Source organism: Engystomops pustulosus, chromosome 4 (genome assembly GCF_040894005.1).
Source record: "Engystomops pustulosus chromosome 4, aEngPut4.maternal, whole genome shotgun sequence".
In the NCBI taxonomy this organism is placed as follows: Eukaryota; Metazoa; Chordata; class Amphibia; order Anura; family Leptodactylidae; genus Engystomops; species Engystomops pustulosus.
In genome coordinates, this window is record NC_092414.1 from 227991180 (window position 1) to 228016340 (window position 25161).

The 25161-nt window shown below is 49.0% G+C and overlaps 1 protein-coding gene across 1 annotated transcript in view; it reads right to left on the reverse strand.

Annotated features, from left to right (window-relative positions):
- The window catches only part of ACAP1 (ArfGAP with coiled-coil, ankyrin repeat and PH domains 1), a 203771-nt gene that overhangs the window by 3041 nt on the left and 175569 nt on the right, over positions 1 to 25161 (reverse strand). Inside the window, exons 16-19 of the mRNA XM_072150122.1 lie at positions 23692 to 23876; positions 23498 to 23607; positions 23316 to 23426; positions 17131 to 17180 (exon numbers count right to left, since the gene is read on the reverse strand). Coding sequence (XP_072006223.1) covers positions 17131 to 17180; positions 23316 to 23426; positions 23498 to 23607; positions 23692 to 23876 — 456 coding nt within the window. The remainder of the gene's footprint in view (positions 1 to 17130; positions 17181 to 23315; positions 23427 to 23497; positions 23608 to 23691; positions 23877 to 25161) is intronic.

Here is a 25161-nt window from a genome sequence, read left to right on the forward strand (position 1 = left end):
CCCTCCATACAGATCACCAGATCCCTCCATACAGATCACCAGATCCCTCCACACAGATACAATATCACCAGATCCCTCCACACAGATACAATATCACCAGATGCCTCCACACAGATACAATATCACCAGATGCCTCCACACAGGTACCAGATCCCTCCATACATACAATATCACCAGATCCCTCCAGACAGATACCAGATCCCTCTATACAGATACCAGATCCTTCCATACATAGAATATCACCAGATCCCTCCACACAGATACAATATCACCAGATCCCTCCATACAGATACCAGATCACCAGATCCCTCCACACAGATACAATATCACCAGATCCCTCCAAACAGATACCAGATCCCTCCATACAGCTACCAGATCCCTCCACACAGATACAATATCACCAGATCCCTCCACACAGATACAATATCACCAGATACCTCCATACAGATACCAGATCCCTCCATACAGATATCAGATCACCAGATCTCTCCATACAGATACCAGATCCCTCCATACAGATACCAGATCCCTCCACACAGATACCAGATCACCAGATCCCTCCACACAGATACCAGATCACTAGATCCCTCCATACAGATACAATATCACCAGATCCCTCCACATAGATACCATAATCTCCAGATCCCTCCATACAGATACAATATCACCAGATCCCCCCCACACAGATACCAGATCCCTCCATACAGATACCAGATCCTTCCATACATACAATATCACCAGATCCCTCCACACAGATACAATATCACCAGATGCCTCCACACAGGTACCAGATCACCAGATCCCTCCATACATACAATATTACCAGATCCCTGCATAAAGATACCAGATCACCAGATCCTTCCATACATACAGTATCACCAAATCCCTCCACACAGATACCAGATCCCTCCATACAGATACCAGATCACCAGATGCCTCCACACAGATACAATATCACCAGATCCCTCCACACAGGTACCAGATCACCAGATCCCTCCATACATACAATATCACCAGATCCCTCCACACAGATACCAGATCCCTCCATACAGATACCAGATCCTTCCATGCATACAATATCGCCAGATCCCTCCATACAGATACCAGATCACCAGATCCCTCCATACAGATACCAGGTCACCAGATCCCTCCATACAGATACCAGATCACTCCATACAGATACCAGATCCCTCCACACAGATACCAGATCACCAGATCCCTCCATACAGATATGGATAAGTTCCCTAGGATGTAGCCGTTACACTGGTCAGGAGGAGGAATATGGGGGATGTTACACTGGTCAGGAGGAGGGATATGGGGGGATGTTACAGATCCCTCCACACAGATACAATATCACCAGATGCCTCCACACAGGTACCAGATCACCAGATCCCTCCATACATACAATATCACCAGATCCCTCCACCCAGATACCAGATCCCTGCATAAAGATACCAGATCACAAGATCCTTCCATACATACAATATCACCAGATCCCTCCACACAGATACCAGATCCCTCCATACAGATACCAGATCACCAGATGCCTCCACACAGATACAATATCACCAGATCCCTCCACACAGATACAATATCACCAGATGCCTCCACACAGGTACCAGATCCCTCCATACAGATACCAGATCCTTCCATACATACAATATCACCAGATCCCTCCACACAGATACCAAATCCCTCCATACAGATACCAGATCCCTCCACACAGATACAATATCACTAGATCCCTCCATACAGATACCAGATCACCATATCCCTCCATACAGATACCAGATCACCATATCCCTCCATACAGATACCTCCACACAGATACCATAATCACCAGATGCCTCCACACAGATACCAGATCCCTCCACACAGATACCAGATCCCTCCATACAGATACAATATTACCAGATCCCTCCACACAGATACATTGGGGCAGATTTACTTACCTGGTCCATTCTCAATCCAGTGGTGCGTTCTCTGCGGTGGATTTGGGTCCGAAGGGGATTCATTAAGGCAGTTCCTCCGACGTCCACCAGGTGTCGCTGCTGCGCTGAAGAGCATCGGAACGCACTGGAGTACACCGGCCTATTCCTAGTGAAGGTAAGTGCAAGCTCCACGACACATTTTTTTTTTTTAAATGCGGCGGTTTTTCCGAATCCGTCGGGTTTTTTGGTTTGGCCACGCCCCCCCCCCCCCATTTCCGTCGCGTGCATGCCAGCGCCGATGCGCCACAATCCGATCCTGTGCACCAAAATCCCGGGGCAATACAGGGAAAATCGGCGAAAATATTCGGGTAACACGGGCAAAACGCAAATCAGCACCTTAGTAAATGACCCCCAATATCACCAGATGCCTCCACACAGATACAATATCACCAGATCCCTCCACATAGATACCATAATCACCAGATCCCTCCACACAGATACCAGATCACCAGATGCCTCCACACAGATACCAGATCACCAGATGCCTCCACACAGATACCAGATCCCTCCACACAGATACCAGATCCCTCCACACAGATACCAGATCAGCAGATCCCTCCACACAGATACCAGATCCCTCCACACAGATACCAGATCCCTCCACACAGAATACCAGATCACCAGATCCCTCCACACAGATACCAGATCACCAGATCCCTCCACACAGATCACCAGATCCCTCCACACAGATACATTGGGGCAGATTTACTTACCCGGTCCATTCACGATCCAGCAGTGTGTTCTCTGCGGTGGATTTGGGTCCGGCCGGGATTCATTAAGGCAGTTCCTCCGACGTCCACCAGGTGGCGCTGCTGCGCTGAAGAGCATCGGAACGCGCTGGAGTTCACCGGCCTATTTCTAGTGAAGGTAAGTGCAAGCTCCGGCGAAAATATTTGAGTAACACGTCGGGAAAACGCGAATCATCCCCTTAGTAAATGACCCCCAATATCACCAGATGCCTCCACATAGATACCATAATCGCCAGATCCCTCCATACAGATACAATATCACCAGATCCCTCCACACAGATACCAGATCACCAGATCTTTCCATACATACAATATCACCAGATCCCTCCACACAGATACCAGATCCCTCCATACAGATACCAGATCACCAGATGCCTCCACACAGATACAATATCACCAGATCCCTCCACACAGATACCAGATCACCAGATCCCTCCCTACAAATCACCAGATCCCTCCATACAGATACAATATCACCAGATCCCTCCATACAGATACCAGATCACCAGATCCCTACATACAGATACAATATCACCAGATCCCTCCACATAGATACCATAATCACCAGATCCCTCCATACAGATACAATATCACCAGATCCCTCCACACAAATACCAGATCACCAGATCCTTCCATACATACAATATACATACAATATCACCAGATCCCTCCATACAGATACCAGATCACCAGATCCCTCCATACAGGTACCAGATCACCAGATCCCTCCATACAGATACCAGATCACCAGATACCTCCATACAGATCACCAGATACCTCCATACAGATACCAGATCCCTCCACACAGATACAATATCACCAGATCCCTCCACACAGATACCAGATCCCTCCATACAGATACAATATCACCAGATGCCTCCACACAGATACAATATCACCAGATGCCTCCACATAGATACCATAATCTCCAGATCCCTCCATACAGATACAATATAACCAGATCTCTCCACACAGATACCAGATCCCTCCATACAGATCACCAGATCCCTCCACACATACAATATCACCAGATCCCTCCACACAGATACCAGATCCCTGCATAAAGATACCAGATCCTTCCATACATACAATATCACCAGATCTCTCCACACAGATACCAGATCCCTCCATACAGATACCAGATCACCAGATGCCTCCACACAGATACAATATCACCAGATCCCTCCACACAGATACCAGATCCCTCCATACAGATACCAGATCCTTCCATACATACAATATCACCAGATCCCTCTACACAGATATCAGATCCCTCCATACAGATATCAGATCCCTCCACACAGATACAATATCACCAGATCCCTCCATACAGATATCAGATCACCAGATCCCTCCATACAGATCACCAGATCCCTCCATACAGATCACCAGATCCCTCCATACAGATCACCAGATCCCTCCACACAGATACAATATCACCAGATCCCTCCACACAGATACAATATCACCAGATGCCTCCACACAGGTACCAGATCCCTCCATACATACAATATCACCAGATCCCTCCAGACAGATACCAGATCCCTCTATACAGATACCAGATCCTTCCATACATACAATATCACCAGATCCCTCCACACAGATACAATATCACCAGATCCCTCCATACAGATACCAGATCACCAGATCCCTCCACACAGATACAATATCACCAGATCCCTCCAAACAGATACCAGATCCCTCCATACAGCTACCAGATCCCTCCACACAGATACAATATCACCAGATCCCTCCACACAGATACAATATCACCAGATACCTCCATACAGATACCAGATCCCTCCATACAGATATCAGATCACCAGATCCCTCCATACAGATACCAGATCCCTCCATACAGATACCAGATCCCTCCACACAGATACCAGATCACCAGATCCCTCCACACAGATACCAGATCACTAGATCCCTCCATACAGATACAATATCACCAGATCCCTCCACATAGATACCATAATCTCCAGATCCCTCCATACAGATACAATATCACCAGATCCCCCCCACACAGATACCAGATCCCTCCATACAGATACCAGATCCTTCCATACATACAATATCACCAGATCCCTCCACACAGATACAATATCACCAGATGCCTCCACACAGGTACCAGATCACCAGATCCCTCCATACATACAATATTACCAGATCCCTGCACATAGATACCATAATCACCAGATCCCTCCACACAGATACCAGATCACCAGATGCCTCCACACAGATACCAGATCACCAGATACCTCCATACAGATACCAGATCCCTCCATACAGATATCAGATCACCAGATCCCTCCATACAGATACCAGATCCCTCCATACAGATACCAGATCCCTCCACACAGATACCAGATCACCAGATCCCTCCACACAGATACCAGATCACTAGATCCCTCCATACAGATACAATATCACCAGATCCCTCCACATAGATACCATAATCTCCAGATCCCTCCATACAGATACAATATCACCAGATCCCCCCCACACAGATACCAGATCCCTCCATACAGATACCAGATCCTTCCATACATACAATATCACCAGATCCCTCCACACAGATACAATATCACCAGATGCCTCCACACAGGTACCAGATCACCAGATCCCTCCATACATACAATATCACCAGATCCCTGCACATAGATACCATAATCACCAGATCCCTCCAAACAGATACCAGATCACCAGATGCCTCCACACAGATACCAGATCACCAGATGCCTCCACACAGATACCAGATCCCTCCACACAGATACCAGATCCCTCCACACAGATACTAGATCCCTCCACACAGAATACCAGATCACCAGATCCCTCCACACAGATACCAGATCACCAGATCCCTCCACACAGATCACCAGATCCCTCCACACAGATACATTGGGGCAGATTTACTTACCCGGTCCATTCACGATCCAGCAGTGTGTTCTCTGCGGTGGATTTGGGTCCGGCCGGGATTCATTAAGGCAGTTCCTCCGACGTCCACCAGGTGGCGCTGCTGCGCTGAAGAGCATCGGAACGCGCTGGAGTTCACCGGCCTATTTCTAGTGAAGGTAAGTGCAAGCTCCGGCGAAAATATTTGAGTAACACGTCGGGAAAACGCGAATCATCCCCTTAGTAAATGACCCCCAATATCACCAGATGCCTCCACATAGATACCATAATCGCCAGATCCCTCCATACAGATACAATATCACCAGATCCCTCCACACAGATACCAGATCACCAGATCCTTCCATACATACAATATCACCAGATCCCTCCACACAGATACCAGATCCCTCCATACAGATACCAGATCACCAGATGCCTCCACACAGATACAATATCACCAGATCCCTCCACACAGATACCAGATCACCAGATCCCTCCCTACAAATCACCAGATCCCTCCATACAGATACAATATCACCAGATCCCTCCATACAGATACCAGATCACCAGATCCCTACATACAGATACAATATCACCAGATCCCTCCACATAGATACCATAATCACCAGATCCCTCCATACAGATACAATATCACCAGATCCCTCCACACAAATACCAGATCACCAGATCCTTCCATACATACAATATACATACAATATCACCAGATCCCTCCATACAGATACCAGATCACCAGATCCCTCCATACAGGTACCAGATCACCAGATCCCTCCATACAGATACCAGATCACCAGATACCTCCATACAGATCACCAGATACCTCCATACAGATACCAGATCCCTCCACACAGATACAATATCACCAGATCCCTCCACACAGATACCAGATCCCTCCATACAGATACAATATCACCAGATGCCTCCACACAGATACAATATCACCAGATGCCTCCACATAGATACCATAATCTCCAGATCCCTCCATACAGATACAATATAACCAGATCTCTCCACACAGATACCAGATCCCTCCATACAGATCACCAGATCCCTCCACACATACAATATCACCAGATCCCTCCACACAGATACCAGATCCCTGCATAAAGATACCAGATCCTTCCATACATACAATATCACCAGATCTCTCCACACAGATACCAGATCCCTCCATACAGATACCAGATCACCAGATGCCTCCACACAGATACAATATCACCAGATCCCTCCACACAGATACCAGATCCCTCCATACAGATACCAGATCCTTCCATACATACAATATCACCAGATCCCTCTACACAGATATCAGATCCCTCCATACAGATATCAGATCCCTCCACACAGATACAATATCACCAGATCCCTCCATACAGATATCAGATCACCAGATCCCTCCATACAGATCACCAGATCCCTCCATACAGATCACCAGATCCCTCCATACAGATCACCAGATCCCTCCACACAGATACAATATCACCAGATCCCTCCACACAGATACAATATCACCAGATGCCTCCACACAGATACAATATCACCAGATGCCTCCACACAGGTACCAGATCCCTCCATACATACAATATCACCAGATCCCTCCAGACAGATACCAGATCCCTCTATACAGATACCAGATCCTTCCATACATACAATATCACCAGATCCCTCCACACAGATACAATATCACCAGATCCCTCCATACAGATACCAGATCACCAGATCCCTCCACACAGATACAATATCACCAGATCCCTCCAAACAGATACCAGATCCCTCCATACAGCTACCAGATCCCTCCACACAGATACAATATCACCAGATCCCTCCACACAGATACAATATCACCAGATACCTCCATACAGATACCAGATCCCTCCATACAGATATCAGATCACCAGATCCCTCCATACAGATACCAGATCCCTCCATACAGATACCAGATCCCTCCACACAGATACCAGATCACCAGATCCCTCCACACAGATACCAGATCACTAGATCCCTCCATACAGATACAATATCACCAGATCCCTCCACATAGATACCATAATCTCCAGATCCCTCCATACAGATACAATATCACCAGATCCCCCCCACACAGATACCAGATCCCTCCATACAGATACCAGATCCTTCCATACATACAATATCACCAGATCCCTCCACACAGATACAATATCACCAGATGCCTCCACACAGGTACCAGATCACCAGATCCCTCCATACATACAATATTACCAGATCCCTGCATAAAGATACCAGATCACCAGATCCTTCCATACATACAGTATCACCAAATCCCTCCACACAGATACCAGATCCCTCCATACAGATACCAGATCACCAGATGCCTCCACACAGATACAATATCACCAGATCCCTCCACACAGGTACCAGATCACCAGATCCCTCCATACATACAATATCACCAGATCCCTCCACACAGATACCAGATCCCTCCATACAGATACCAGATCCTTCCATGCATACAATATCGCCAGATCCCTCCATACAGATACCAGATCACCAGATCCCTCCATACAGATACCAGGTCACCAGATCCCTCCATACAGATACCAGATCACTCCATACAGATACCAGATCCCTCCACACAGATACCAGATCACCAGATCCCTCCATACAGATATGGATAAGTTCCCTAGGATGTAGCCGTTACACTGGTCAGGAGGAGGAATATGGGGGATGTTACACTGGTCAGGAGGAGGGATATGGGGGGATGTTACAGATCCCTCCACACAGATACAATATCACCAGATGCCTCCACACAGGTACCAGATCACCAGATCCCTCCACCCAGATACCAGATCCCTGCATAAAGATACCAGATCACAAGATCCTTCCATACATACAATATCACCAGATCCCTCCACACAGATACCAGATCCCTCCATACAGATACCAGATCACCAGATGCCTCCACACAGATACAATATCACCAGATCCCTCCACACAGATACAATATCACCAGATGCCTCCACACAGGTACCAGATCCCTCCATACAGATACCAGATCCTTCCATACATACAATATCACCAGATCCCTCCACACAGATACCAAATCCCTCCATACAGATACCAGATCCCTCCACACAGATACAATATCACTAGATCCCTCCATACAGATACCAGATCACCATATCCCTCCATACAGATACCAGATCACCATATCCCTCCATACAGATACCTCCACACAGATACCATAATCACCAGATGCCTCCACACAGATACCAGATCCCTCCACACAGATACCAGATCCCTCCATACAGATACAATATTACCAGATCCCTCCACACAGATACATTGGGGCAGATTTACTTACCTGGTCCATTCTCAATCCAGTGGTGCGTTCTCTGCGGTGGATTTGGGTCCGAAGGGGATTCATTAAGGCAGTTCCTCCGACGTCCACCAGGTGTCGCTGCTGCGCTGAAGAGCATCGGAACGCACTGGAGTACACCGGCCTATTCCTAGTGAAGGTAAGTGCAAGCTCCACGACACATTTTTTTTTTTAAATGCGGCGGTTTTTCCGAATCCGTCGGGTTTTTTGGTTTGGCCACGCCCCCCCCCCCCCCATTTCCGTCGCGTGCATGCCAGCGCCGATGCGCCACAATCCGATCCTGTGCACCAAAATCCCGGGGCAATACAGGGAAAATCGGCGAAAATATTCGGGTAACACGGGCAAAACGCAAATCAGCACCTTAGTAAATGACCCCCAATATCACCAGATGCCTCCACACAGATACAATATCACCAGATCCCTCCACATAGATACCATAATCACCAGATCCCTCCACACAGATACCAGATCACCAGATGCCTCCACACAGATACCAGATCACCAGATGCCTCCACACAGATACCAGATCCCTCCACACAGATACCAGATCCCTCCACACAGATACCAGATCAGCAGATCCCTCCACACAGATACCAGATCCCTCCACACAGATACCAGATCCCTCCACACAGAATACCAGATCACCAGATCCCTCCACACAGATACCAGATCACCAGATCCCTCCACACAGATCACCAGATCCCTCCACACAGATACATTGGGGCAGATTTACTTACCCGGTCCATTCACGATCCAGCAGTGTGTTCTCTGCGGTGGATTTGGGTCCGGCCGGGATTCATTAAGGCAGTTCCTCCGACGTCCACCAGGTGGCGCTGCTGCGCTGAAGAGCATCGGAACGCGCTGGAGTTCACCGGCCTATTTCTAGTGAAGGTAAGTGCAAGCTCCGGCGAAAATATTTGAGTAACACGTCGGGAAAACGCGAATCATCCCCTTAGTAAATGACCCCCAATATCACCAGATGCCTCCACATAGATACCATAATCGCCAGATCCCTCCATACAGATACAATATCACCAGATCCCTCCACACAGATACCAGATCACCAGATCCTTCCATACATACAATATCACCAGATCCCTCCACACAGATACCAGATCCCTCCATACAGGTACCAGATCACCAGATGCCTCCACACAGATACAATATCACCAGATCCCTCCACACAGATACCAGATCCCTCCCTACAAATCACCAGATCCCTCCATACAGATACAATATCACCAGATCCCTCCATACAGATACCAGATCACCAGATCCCTACATACAGATACAATATCACCAGATCCCTCCACATAGATACCATAATCACCAGATCCCTCCATACAGATACAATATCACCAGATCCCTCCACACAAATACCAGATCACCAGATCCTTCCATACATACAATATACATACAATATCACCAGATCCCTCCATACAGATACCAGATCACCAGATCCCTCCATACAGGTACCAGATCACCAGATCCCTCCATACAGATACCAGATCACCAGATACCTCCATACAGATCACCAGATACCTCCATACAGATACCAGATCCCTCCACACAGATACAATATCACCAGATCCCTCCACACAGATACCAGATCCCTCCATACAGATACAATATCACCAGATGCCTCCACACAGATACAATATCACCAGATGCCTCCACATAGATACCATAATCTCCAGATCCCTCCATACAGATACAATATAACCAGATCTCTCCACACAGATACCAGATCCCTCCATACAGATCACCAGATCCCTCCACACATACAATATCACCAGATCCCTCCACACAGATACCAGATCCCTGCATAAAGATACCAGATCCTTCCATACATACAATATCACCAGATCTCTCCACACAGATACCAGATCCCTCCATACAGATACCAGATCACCAGATGCCTCCACACAGATACAATATCACCAGATCCCTCCACACAGATACCAGATCCCTCCATACAGATACCAGATCCTTCCATACATACAATATCACCAGATCCCTCTACACAGATATCAGATCCCTCCATACAGATATCAGATCCCTCCACACAGATACAATATCACCAGATCCCTCCATACAGATATCAGATCACCAGATCCCTCCATACAGATCACCAGATCCCTCCATACAGATCACCAGATCCCTCCATACAGATCACCAGATCCCTCCATACAGATCACCAGATCCCTCCACACAGATACAATATCACCAGATCCCTCCACACAGATACAATATCACCAGATGCCTCCACACAGATACAATATCACCACATGCCTCCACACAGGTACCAGATCCCTCCATACATACAATATCACCAGATCCCTCCAGACAGATACCAGATCCCTCTATACAGATACCAGATCCTTCCATACATACAATATCACCAGATCCCTCCACACAGATACAATATCACCAGATCCCTCCATACAGATACCAGATCACCAGATCCCTCCACACAGATACAATATCACCAGATCCCTCCAAACAGATACCAGATCCCTCCATACAGCTACCAGATCCCTCCACACAGATACAATATCACCAGATCCCTCCACACAGATACAATATCACCAGATACCTCCATACAGATACCAGATCCCTCCATACAGATATCAGATCACCAGATCCCTCCATACAGATACCAGATCCCTCCATACAGATACCAGATCCCTCCACACAGATACCAGATCACCAGATCCCTCCACACAGATACCAGATCACTAGATCCCTCCATACAGATACAATATCACCAGATCCCTCCACATAGATACCATAATCTCCAGATCCCTCCATACAGATACAATATCACCAGATCCCCCCCACACAGATACCAGATCCCTCCATACAGATACCAGATCCTTCCATACATACAATATCACCAGATCCCTCCACACAGATACAATATCACCAGATGCCTCCACACAGGTACCAGATCACCAGATCCCTCCATACATACAATATTACCAGATCCCTGCACATAGATACCATAATCACCAGATCCCTCCACACAGATACCAGATCACCAGATGCCTCCACACAGATACCAGATCACCAGATACCTCCATACAGATACCAGATCCCTCCATACAGATATCAGATCACCAGATCCCTCCATACAGATACCAGATCCCTCCATACAGATCACCAGATCCCTCCACACAGATACCAGATCACTAGATCCCTCCATACAGATACAATATCACCAGATCCCTCCACATAGATACCATAATCTCCAGATCCCTCCATACAGATACAATATCACCAGATCCCCCCCACACAGATACCAGATCCCTCCATACAGATACCAGATCCTTCCATACATACAATATCACCAGATCCCTCCACACAGATACAATATCACCAGATGCCTCCACACAGGTACCAGATCACCAGATCCCTCCATACATACAATATCACCAGATCCCTGCACATAGATACCATAATCACCAGATCCCTCCACACAGATACCAGATCACCAGATGCCTCCACACAGATACCAGATCACCAGATGCCTCCACACAGATACCAGATCCCTCCACACAGATACCAGATCCCTCCACACAGATACCAGATCAGCAGATCCCTCCACACAGATACCAGATCCCTCCACACAGATACCAGATCCCTCCACACAGAATACCAGATCACCAGATCCCTCCACACAGATACCAGATCACCAGATCCCTCCACACAGATCACCAGATCCCTCCACACAGATACATTGGGGCAGATTTACTTACCCGGTCCATTCACGATCCAGCAGTGTGTTCTCTGCGGTGGATTTGGGTCCGGCCGGGATTCATTAAGGCAGTTCCTCCGACGTCCACCAGGTGGCGCTGCTGCGCTGAAGAGCATCGGAACGCGCTGGAGTTCACCGGCCTATTTCTAGTGAAGGTAAGTGCAAGCTCCGGCGAAAATATTTGAGTAACACGTCGGGAAAACGCGAATCATCCCCTTAGTAAATGACCCCCAATATCACCAGATGCCTCCACATAGATACCATAATCGCCAGATCCCTCCATACAGATACAATATCACCAGATCCCTCCACACAGATACCAGATCACCAGATCCTTCCATACATACAATATCACCAGATCCCTCCACACAGATACCAGATCCCTCCATACAGATACCAGATCACCAGATGCCTCCACACAGATACAATATCACCAGATCCCTCCACACAGATACCAGATCACCAGATCCCTCCCTACAAATCACCAGATCCCTCCATACAGATACAATATCACCAGATCCCTCCATACAGATACCAGATCACCAGATCCCTACATACAGATACAATATCACCAGATCCCTCCACATAGATACCATAATCACCAGATCCCTCCATACAGATACAATATCACCAGATCCCTCCACACAAATACCAGATCACCAGATCCTTCCATACATACAATATACATACAATATCACCAGATCCCTCCATACAGATACCAGATCACCAGATCCCTCCATACAGGTACCAGATCACCAGATCCCTCCATACAGATACCAGATCACCAGATACCTCCATACAGATCACCAGATACCTCCATACAGATACCAGATCCCTCCACACAGATACAATATCACCAGATCCCTCCACACAGATACCAGATCCCTCCATACAGATACAATATCACCAGATGCCTCCACACAGATACAATATCACCAGATGCCTCCACATAGATACCATAATCTCCAGATCCCTCCATACAGATACAATATAACCAGATCTCTCCACACAGATACCAGATCCCTCCATACAGATCACCAGATCCCTCCACACATACAATATCACCAGATCCCTCCACACAGATACCAGATCCCTGCATAAAGATACCAGATCCTTCCATACATACAATATCACCAGATCTCTCCACACAGATACCAGATCCCTCCATACAGATACCAGATCACCAGATGCCTCCACACAGATACAATATCACCAGATCCCTCCACACAGATACCAGATCCCTCCATACAGATACCAGATCCTTCCATACATACAATATCACCAGATCCCTCTACACAGATATCAGATCCCTCCATACAGATATCAGATCCCTCCACACAGATACAATATCACCAGATCCCTCCATACAGATATCAGATCACCAGATCCCTCCATACAGATCACCAGATCCCTCCATACAGATCACCAGATCCCTCCATACAGATCACCAGATCCCTCCATACAGATCACCAGATCCCTCCACACAGATACAATATCACCAGATCCCTCCACACAGATACAATATCACCAGATGCCTCCACACAGATACAATATCACCAGATGCCTCCACACAGGTACCAGATCCCTCCATACATACAATATCACCAGATCCCTCCAGACAGATACCAGATCCCTCTATACAGATACCAGATCCCTCCACACAGATACAATATCACTAGATCCCTCCACACAGATACAATATCACCAGATACCTCCATACAGATACCAGATCCCTCCATACAGATATCAGATCACCAGATCCCTCCATACAGATACCAGATCCCTCCATACAGATACCAGATCCCTCCACACAGATACCAGATCACCAGATCCCTCCACACAGATACAATATCACCAGATACCTCCATACAGATACCAGATCACCAGATCCCTCCACACAGATACAATATCACCAGATCCCTCCAAACAGATACCAGATCCCTCCATACAGCTACCAGATCCCTCCACACAGATACAATATCACCAGATCCCTCCACACAGATACAGTATCACCAGATACCTCCATACAGATACCAGATCCCTCCATACAGATATCAGATCACCAGATCCCTCCATACAGATACCAGATCCCTCCATACAGATACCAGATCCCTCCACACAGATACCAGATCACCAGATCCCTCCACACAGATACCAGATCACTAGATCCCTCCATACAGATACAATATCACCAGATCCCTCCACATAGATACCATAATCTCCAGATCCCTCCATACAGATACAATATCACCAGATCCCCCCCACACAGATACCAGATCCCTCCATACAGATACCAGATCCTTCCATACATACAATATCACCAGATCCCTCCACACAGATACAATATCACCAGATGCCTCCACACAGGTACCAGATCACCAGATCCCTCCATACATACAATATTACCAGATCCCTGCATAAAGATACCAGATCACCAGATCCTTCCATACATACAGTATCACCAAATCCCTCCACACAGATACCAGATCCCTCCATACAGATACCAGATCACCAGATGCCTCCACACAGATACAATATCACCAGATCCCTCCACACAGGTACCAGATCACCAGATCCCTCCATACATACAATATCACCAGATCCCTCCACACAGATACCAGATCCCTCCATACAGATACCAGATCCTTCCATGCATACAATATCGCCAGATCCCTCCATACAGATACCAGATCACCAGATCCCTCCATACAGATACCAGGTCACCAGATCCCTCCATACAGATACCAGATCACTCCATACAGATACCAGATCCCTCCACACAGATACCAGATCACCAGATCCCTCCATACAGATATGGATAAGTTCCCTAGGATGTAGCCGTTACACTGGTCAGGAGGAGGAATATGGGGGATGTTACACTGGTCAGGAGGAGGGATATGGGGGGATGTTACAGATCCCTCCACACAGATACAATATCACCAGATGCCTCCACACAGGTACCAGATCACCAGATCCCTCCATACATACAATATCACCAGATCCCTGCACCCAGATACCAGATCCCTGCATAAAGATACCAGATCACAAGATCCTTCCATACATACAATATCACCAGATCCCTCCACACAGATACCAGATCCCTCCATACAGATACCAGATCACCAGATGCCTCCACACAGATACAATATCACCAGATCCCTCCACACAGATACAATATCACCAGATGCCTCCACACAGGTACCAGATCCCTCCATACAGATACCAGATCCTTCCATACATACAATATCACCAGATCCCTCCACACAGATACCAAATCCCTCCATACAGATACCAGATCCCTCCACACAGATACAATATCACTAGATCCCTCCATACAGATACCAGATCACCATATCCCTCCATACAGATACCAGATCACCATATCCCTCCATACAGATACCTCCACACAGATACAATTTCACCAGATCCCTCCACACAGATACCAGATCACCAGATCCCTCCATACAGATACCAGATCACCAGATCCCTCCATACAGATACCAGATCACCAGATCCCTCCATACAGATACCAGATCCCTCCACACAGATACCAGATCGCCAGATCCCTCCACACAGATACCAGATCACCAGATCCCTCCATACATACAATATTACCAGATCCCTGCATAAAGATACCAGATCACCAGATCCTTCCATACATACAATATCACCAGATCCCTCCACACAGATACAATATCACCAGATCCCTCCATACAGATACCAGATCCCTCCATACAGATACCAGATCACCAGATACCTCCATACAGATACCAGATCTCTCCATACAGATAACAGGTCACCAGATGCCTCCACACAGATACAATATCACCAGATGCCTCCACACAGGTACCAGATCACCAGATCCCTCCATACATACAATATCACCAGATCCCTCCACACAGATACCAGATCCCTCCATACAGATAGCAGATCCTTCCATACATACAATATCACCACATCCCTCCATACAGATACCAGATCACCAGATCCCTCCATACAGATACCAGATCACCAGATCCCTCCATACAGATACAATATCACCAGGTGCCTCCACACAGATACCAGATCACCAGATCCCTCCATACAGATATGGATAAGTTCCCTAGGATGTAGCCGTTACACTGGTCAGGAGGAGGAATATGGGGGATGTTACACTGGTCAGGATGAGGGATATGGGGGGATGTTACACTGGTCAAGAGGAGGGATATGGGGGGATGTTACACTGGCAGGAGGAGGGAAATGGGAGGATGTTACACTGGTCAGGAGGAGGGATATGGGGGGCATGTTACACTGGTCAGGAGGAGGGATGATGTACCCGTTATCTGGGTCTCGTCTGCTCAGTAAATGATAAATACCCGGAGTTACCTGATAATCCAAGTGCAATATCAGCTTCTCTCATTTTGACCAATCGCAACCTATGAAACACAGTAAAACATTACTTGTTAACACAGCCCCGCCCCCTGCCTGTATATCTTGTGTGAGAGGTAGTCACAGCCCCGCCCCCTGCCTGTATATCTTGTGTGAGAGGTAGTCACAGCCCCGCCCCCCGCCTGTATATCCTTTGTGAGAGGTAGTCACAGCCCCGCCCCCTGCCTGTATATCTTGTGTGAGAGGTAGTCACAGCCCCGCCCCCTGCCTGTATATCTTGTATGAGAGGTAGTCACAGCCCCACCCCCTTGCCTGTATATCCTGTGTGAGAGGTAGTCAAAGCCCCGCCCCCTGCCTGTATATCCTGTGTGAGAGGTAGTCACAGCCCCGCCCCCTGCCTGTATATCCTGTGTGAGAGGTAGTCACAGCCCCGCCCCCTGCCTGTACACCCTGTGTGAGAGGTAGTCACAGCCCCGCCCCCTGCCTGTATATCCTGTGTGAGAGGTAGTCACAGCCCCGCCCCCTGCCTGTATATCCTGTGTGAGAGGTAGTCACAGCCCCGCCCCCTGCCTGTATATCCTGTGTGAGAGGTAGTCACAGCCCCGCCCCCTGCCTGTATATCCTGTGTGAGAGGTAGTCACAGCCCCGCCCCCTGCCTGTATATCCTGTGTGAAAGGTAGTCACAGCCCCGCCCCCTGCCTGTATATCCTGTGTGAGAGGTAGTCACAGCCCCGCCCCCTGCCTGTATATCCTGTGTTAAAGGTAGTCACAGCCCCGCCCCCTGCTCAAAACACTAAGGCTGTCAAAATGAGTGAACCTCTCAACTTTTGGGCAAGAGTTAGAAGGACAAAATGTTTCTACCCCTTTTTTTTCTAAACCACGCCCATTGCCCCACCCACAAGCATAGTGTAATATCGACCTAAATGTCCCCCACATTGTAGAATGCCCCTTCCCTTGTCCAACCCCCAAACTTACACATAAGACTATCTGCACCCCCACCCCTCATCACATGTCCTCCAGCCTCCTATACCTGTGCCCCCTGTCCTCCAGCCTCCTCTACCTGTGCCCCCTGTCCTCCAGCCTCCTCTACCTGTGCCCCCTGTCCTCCAGCCTCCTCTACCTGTGCCCCCTGTCCTCCAGCCTCCTCTACATGTGCCCCCTGTCCTCCAGCCTCCTCTACCTGTGCCCCCTGTCCTCCAGCCTCCTCTACCTGTGCCCCCTGTCCTCCAGCCTCCTCTACCTGTGCCCCCTGTCCTCCAGCCTCCTCTACCTGTGCCCCCTGTCCTCCAGCCTCCTCTACCTGTGCCCCCTGTCCTCCAGCCTCCTCTACCTGTGCCCCCTGTCCTCCAGCCTCCTCTACCTGTGCCTCCTGCCCTCCAGCCTCCTCTACCTGTGCCCCCTGTCCTCCAGCCTCCTCTACCTGTGCCCCCTGTCCTCCAGCCTCCTCTACATGTGCCCCCTGTCCTCCAGCCTCCTATACCTGTACTCCCTGTCCTCCAGCCTACTCTACCTGTGCCCCCTGTCCTCCAGCCTCCTCTACCTGTGGCCCCCAGTCCTTGTTCCCCTGCAGCAGTCACTTCTTCTCCCGGGTTCAGACTGTAACTTGGGGGAGGGGGCGAGGCCGGCCAAGGGGTGGAGCTACCTCCTCACTTGTCTGAAGGAGTCATGTGAGGAACATGTGAGGGGGTAGCAGGGGATGATCCCGCCCCCTCCTGGCCCCGTTGCTTCGGTTGCTCTGCACCTGTAATGTACAGGACCAGGAGTGGGCAGGACATTTTGGTGGTGGAGGGGGGCAGCCGGGACATTCTCCCAACTGTCACAGCAGCTGATAACCGGGACAGTCCCACCCAATCCAGGACAGTTGGGAGCTTTGCTAAAGCACAGCTGGATGAGCTCATGCTTGTGGTCTAGTTGTCCATTTAGTGCTGATCCTGGGGTGTACACCCGACTGTTTAAGAAGGGTGCACACAGACTATAGGTGTCCATAGTTTTTTCTGCTGGGATTCAAGGGGTTAAAGATTGCACTTTAAGGAAGAGGGGTGGAGCAATAGTTTCTCCCAGGATGCAATAGGGCTGCCTCCTCCCCTCCCCTAGCCATCTCACCTTATAAAAGGGGAAACTTGACCTCAAGATTGCAGGAGACCGTATCCTGGGGCATTTCCCTGCCACGTTCGGAGGGAAGGAGTAGCGTGGCTGTCCCAGATGATGCCCTATCCGGCTGTGCCTCAGCCTTCCCGGTGGTTCGCTCGGCATTCGCAGTTGCTGTCTCGTTTGAGCCCCTCACCCTCCACCCCCCCTTAGTTCTCTTACCTCGGAGCACTATTACTCTGATTGCAGCAGATACTCCAGATCATCCCGCCGTGTGAGGCCGTCCAAATCCTCCAGATGGCGCCCTCCGTCTTCATCGGACATGTCTTCAAGCGAATTGGAGGTGCTCGTTATTGTAGCCATGAACAGCCGCAGCGGGACCGCAGTCTTCCAGGGTCCATAGCCTAGTTTAACATTCGGATTTGCCCGCCACCTCGGCTCCTCCTGTGAGTGCTGCCGCAGTTGCTTCTGGATCCGGTGAGTTTCAATTTACTGGGGCTTGGGGCGGAGATCTTAGTGTCTTTAAAGACCCTGTTAGACAAGTTTCCTTCCTCTAATTATCTGCCCCCTCCCAGGTCTCGACACCCCAGTTGGCTGGAGTCCATAAGGATTCGGTTTTCTGTGCGGTTAGCCCCCCCCGGGTTCACATCTGGATCAGGAGGTTAAGGAAAAGATTTGGGCCAATGCCTATGTGGACATTTGGTCCCTGGTTACGATTGACCAAAGGAGGGTTTGCTCGGAAAAACCCAGAGACAGCCAGCCTAGAGTCGCTAAGACCATAAATAATTGGCTGCAAGCCTTTGTGGTGCTGAGGTGTGAATGGGACAGAAGAACCGGAATGTTCTTCTGAGCTTTTTACGTACATGAATGTTATATATTCCTCATATCAAACTCACGGTGGTTCTGGTTGGTGGCGTTACAACAAGGATTTTTGTCGGCGTCTGGCGATGAATCCAGACATCAGTTGGGGGAATAAGCAGCGGATGTGTGGCTACGTCTCATGGTCTCTCGGAGCCCCCCTTTCATGCAATGGCTGCTTCCCCCTCCTCCGGTACAGCCCCGGGGGGAGTGGCCGTTCGTAGGGCCGGAGTCTGTTGGCTCTTCAACGAGGGCCAATGCTAAATTTTTCGGTTTGTGTAAGTACAAACTCGAATGCTCCTTGGCGGTGGTGCCCATGCCGTCTCCTGTTAAGTTGGGCAGGGTTCCAGCCCATGGGCATGAGCAGAGGGACCCCGGTGAGCGTAGTCGCGATGTGGCCATCGCTAGACATGTGCCCCAATAAATGGGATGCAGCCATGTTGGCGTGGGGGGTTTTAGGTATGATATTTGTATCCCCTTCTCTTTGGAGAGGTCTGGTTTCTACTCGGACAATTTGAAATCTGCCCCTGAATTTCCTGATGTCCTAAGAAATAAAGTTTTCAAGGAAGTTAGTTTGGGGCGCATAGTTGGCCTGTTTTCTGCCCCTCCTTTTCCTAATTTTCAGGCGTTCCCTTTGGGCAAGTACCATCTGATACATCACTTGTCGTTTCCTAAGGGCTCCTCTATGAATGATGGTATCCTTCCGGAGGAGTCCTCAGTGACGTATGTATCGTTTGAAAGGGCTGTTGTGCATCGCTGGACGAGGGGCCATGATGGCAAAATCCGACATTGAGTTGGCTTTTCGCCTTTTAACCCTGATTGTTATCATCTGTTGGGGTGTTGTGTTGATGGCCGGTACTTCTATGCTTGAGTGGGTAGTGTGTCAGGAATCGGGTCATTGTTCAGTTTTTCACTATGTTGATGACTTTCTACCCTGCAGATAGTTCTGTGTGCGCATTTTGTTGTCTATCTTTCATTTTATCATGAAGTGTTTTGGGATTGCACTAATCGGAGGAACAGACAGAGGGTCCCAGGTCAGTGATCATTTTTCTTGGAATTTTTGCTTGATTCAGTAGCCATGGTTTTTTCATCTCCCCAGGGACAAGCTCTAGCGTTTGCTTGGCCTGGTGGACGGTTTTTGTTCCATCTGCAAGGTCATGCTGCGCCAGGTGCAATCTCTGTTGGGCATGCTCGTTTTTGCATGCAGAATAATGCCGATTGGGTGGGTTTTTTCCCACCATTTGTCCCTGGTGTCTAAGCCTAATCATCAACATTAGGATGACGCAATTCCTTTGTGAACACTTCTTTGTGTGAAGGCGTTTCCTTCTGTGTTACAATGGGCAAACCTGTTGGCTTCCCCTTCCTGTGTCTATTTCGGAGCGGTCTTTGTACAGTGATGTTGCCGACTCCACCGGCTTCGGTGCACTGTATGGCCACGATTAGTGTACCGCGCCATGGCCAGTTGAGTGATAAGAGTCTGGTCTGTGCAGGAACCTGACTCTCCCAGAACTCTTTCCAATTGTGGCGATTACATGTGTCGATACCTGTCGGTCCTGCATGGCAGTCCGGTATCCTCGTAGCTGCGCGCCCTCGCCCGACAAGCCGGCAACTGCGCATGCGCAGAACGCCATCATGACGGACGAGGGCGCACAGCTACGAGGAGCTGCGCGCCGCACACAACAGGGTAGGAGGAGTAATGTGGCTGCTGGGGCGTGGAGTAGCCGCACTGTGTAGCCTCGTGCCGGCTACTCCACGCCCCAGTAGCCGCATAACTAAATTTACATATTCGGTCAATAAAGTTTCCCAAAAGTTAGCGGGGACGTGAGGATTAGCTCTAAAAAGAGCTCTCCTCACGTCCCTTACATCCACCTACCACCCGATCTACCTTTATAGGTAGATTCGTGGTGGTAGGTTCTCTTTAAGTCCTTCATTGTTCGCCAGATTCTGAAGGGTTGGAAATGTCTTTTTTCAGTGCTTTCCGCATTGGAGATCTGGTTCTGCCTTCCTCCTTACCCAGGGGGCCATTTTTGAAGTGATGTGGTTCTGGCTCCCGAGGTGGACCGCAAACTAATCCAAAGACTGATATCTATGGGAGGGGTTCCTGGGTGCTACTACAGGCAGTGTCTGGCCCGGCCTGCCCTTTTGCACTTGCATCTCCCTGATACGGGAAGTTATGTGCACAGGGCGGTGGCGCTCGGCATGTATTTCCAGGTACATCCGGCCGGACCTGTTGCAGTGATTTGGTACTAATTCTTTCTCTCTTTTAGGTTCAGCTCCGAAGCATCATCCGGCCCCGTCAGTTTGGTTGTTGGGGCATTATTATGTCTTTTGGGCGGCCCAGTGGGCTGATATTCGGCCGGGAGGCAGGAACCTCGGTTTTCACAGGGTCACCGTGCATTGGGAGAGGAATTCATGGTCTGAGGTGGTCGCAGGTCCTGCCAGAGGTGGTCAACATCAGTGTCACTGCTGTGGGTCCAGTATTGCATGTGGGTGATAGTATTGCATGCTGCTGGGAATGATTTATGCCTTACCCGGGCAGCAGAATTGATGAGATCTGATATTGAGATACTTAATTCTTTCTTCCCGGAAATGGTCCTGGTATGGTCCTAGACCGTTCTGAGGGTGGGATGGCAGGGGGCCAGGGACTCCGAGGCAGTGGACCGCGCTAGGCGCACAGTTAATGTCCGTATGCCTCGCTTGCATTGCACTGTTGGGAGGTGGTTCAGTTAGAAGGGAACGATGCAAATCTTATGAGGGAGGATGGCGTCCACCTTCATGACATAGGGTTGGATATTTTCCTGTCGGGTCTCCAGGATGGTGTGGTGGAGGCTTTGTTTCTGTTGGGTGGTGGTCGGGGGTCAGTATAGGACTATACCAATCTCCTTGTGGTGGAATAAAGAGACAATCGTTTAACCAGGTGGACGACTTGCTAGTTGGGAGTCCGGCTGGGCATCCCGCTCCTGGTGGTGGGGTGCCAATAATCTCAACCTGTTGTGCCGTGTTACCTCATGGCTGAATTTGCCAACTGTTCTGCCACAAGATGTTGATTAAAATTGCTGTGACCTTTTTACGCCCATCAACAAACGTCTGTCTCTGTTATTTAAGTGGTGGTTTGGGTATATTTTATGTATTAATTAATTTAATAAGAGTTATGTTTGTTTACTACCGATAGTCTCCCGGATCAGGGTGACATTGCCCCCCCGTGTATCACACTAGTCACTGGTACAAAGACTCACAGGGTCACGATGTCAGCGTTTGCTGCTTGGATGGCGATAGAGAGGACATCTTTCCCATCATTATCCAGAGCATTGATATCTGCTCCCCGCTTCAGGAATAGGCAGGCTAACCTGTAATGAGACGGGTATGAGCAGACACAGAGGGCCACGCAGTCACATGTGGTCAGGGAAGACACCCTTACCCTGTGTAGCCCTGCAGCGTGGCATGATGAAGAGGTCCTCGCCCATTTCTATCCACTTGATTAACACCAGCGCCATTCTGGAGAAGAAACTCACAGGCTACAAGAGAATCCTGGGGACAGAAGACAAGGAAGTGACCCCAGATGGTATATAGATGGTATATACTCACATGGAGACCAAGCGTAACAGGTCTTACAGAGAGCACAGCTTGTATGAGGGGCGAGCGCCCACCCTCCTCATTGTGCACCCAGTTGACATCTGCACCATGTGCCAGGGCATCGGCCATGGTGGGCAGATAGCGATGCTCCGCTGCTCTGTACAGGAGGGCTCCTGGATGGAGGTTTGGGACATCAGGTTCATCACCCAATCCAGACTTGGTACCTTTGTTGGGAGGGAAAAAAAATCTTTACAAGCAGGGGGCAAATTACATGGAAGAAGCCCACACTGTAAGGGACATCTACCACCAGAATCAGGGATAGCAAAACAAGAGCTGACATACTGGTGCACCCACTTAACACCTATGGAGCCCATAGACACGATGGAGACACGAGATGAGGTCACAATCTATATGGAGGGTAGATGGAGACACGAGGGGAGGACACAATCTATATGGAGGGTAGATGGAGACACGAGGTGAAGACACAATCTATATGGAGGGTAGATGGAGACACGAGGTGAGGACACAATCTATATGGAGGGGAGATGGAGACACGAGGTGAGGACACAATCTATATGGAGGGGAGATGGAGACACGAGGTGAGGACACAATCTATATGGAGGGGAGATGGAGACACGAGGTGAGGACACAATCTATATGGAGGGTAGATGGAGACACGAGGTGAGGACACAATCTATATGGAGGGTAGATGGAGACACGAGGTGAGGACACAATCTATATGGAGGGTAGATGGAGACACGAGGTGAGGACACAATCTATATGGAGGGTAGATGGAGACACGAGGTGAGGTCACAATCTATAAGGAGGGCAGATGGAGACACGAGGTGAGGACACAATCTATATGGAGGGGAGATGGAGACACGAGGTGAGGACACAATCTATATGGAGGGTAGATGGAGACACGAGGACACAATCTTTATTGAGGGGAGATGGAGACACGAGGTGAGGACACAATCTATATGGAGGGGAGATGGAGACCCGAGGTGAGGACACAATCTATATGGAGGGTAGATGGAGACACGAGGTGAGGACACAATCTATATGGAGGGGAGATGGAGACACGAAGGGAGGACACAATCTATATGGAGGGTAGATGGAGACACGAGGGAAGGACACAATCTATATGGAGGGGAGATGGAGACACGAGGTGAGGACAGAATCTATATGGAGGGTAGATGGAGACCCGAGGTGAGGACACAATCTATATGGAGGGGAGATGGAGACACAAGGTGAGGACACAATGGGGCACATTTACTTACCCGGCCCATTCGCGATCCAGCGGCGCGTTCTCTGCACAGGATTCGGGTCCGGCTGGGATTTAAGATGGTAGTTCCTCCGCCGTCCACCAGGTGGTGCTGCAGCGCCGAAAATAATCTTAACGCCCCGGAATGCACCATCCCATAGAAGGTGAAGGTGAGCGCTCCCCAAGCGACACATTTTCGGTTTTTAAATGCGGCGGTTTTTCCGAATACGTCGGGTTTTCGTTCG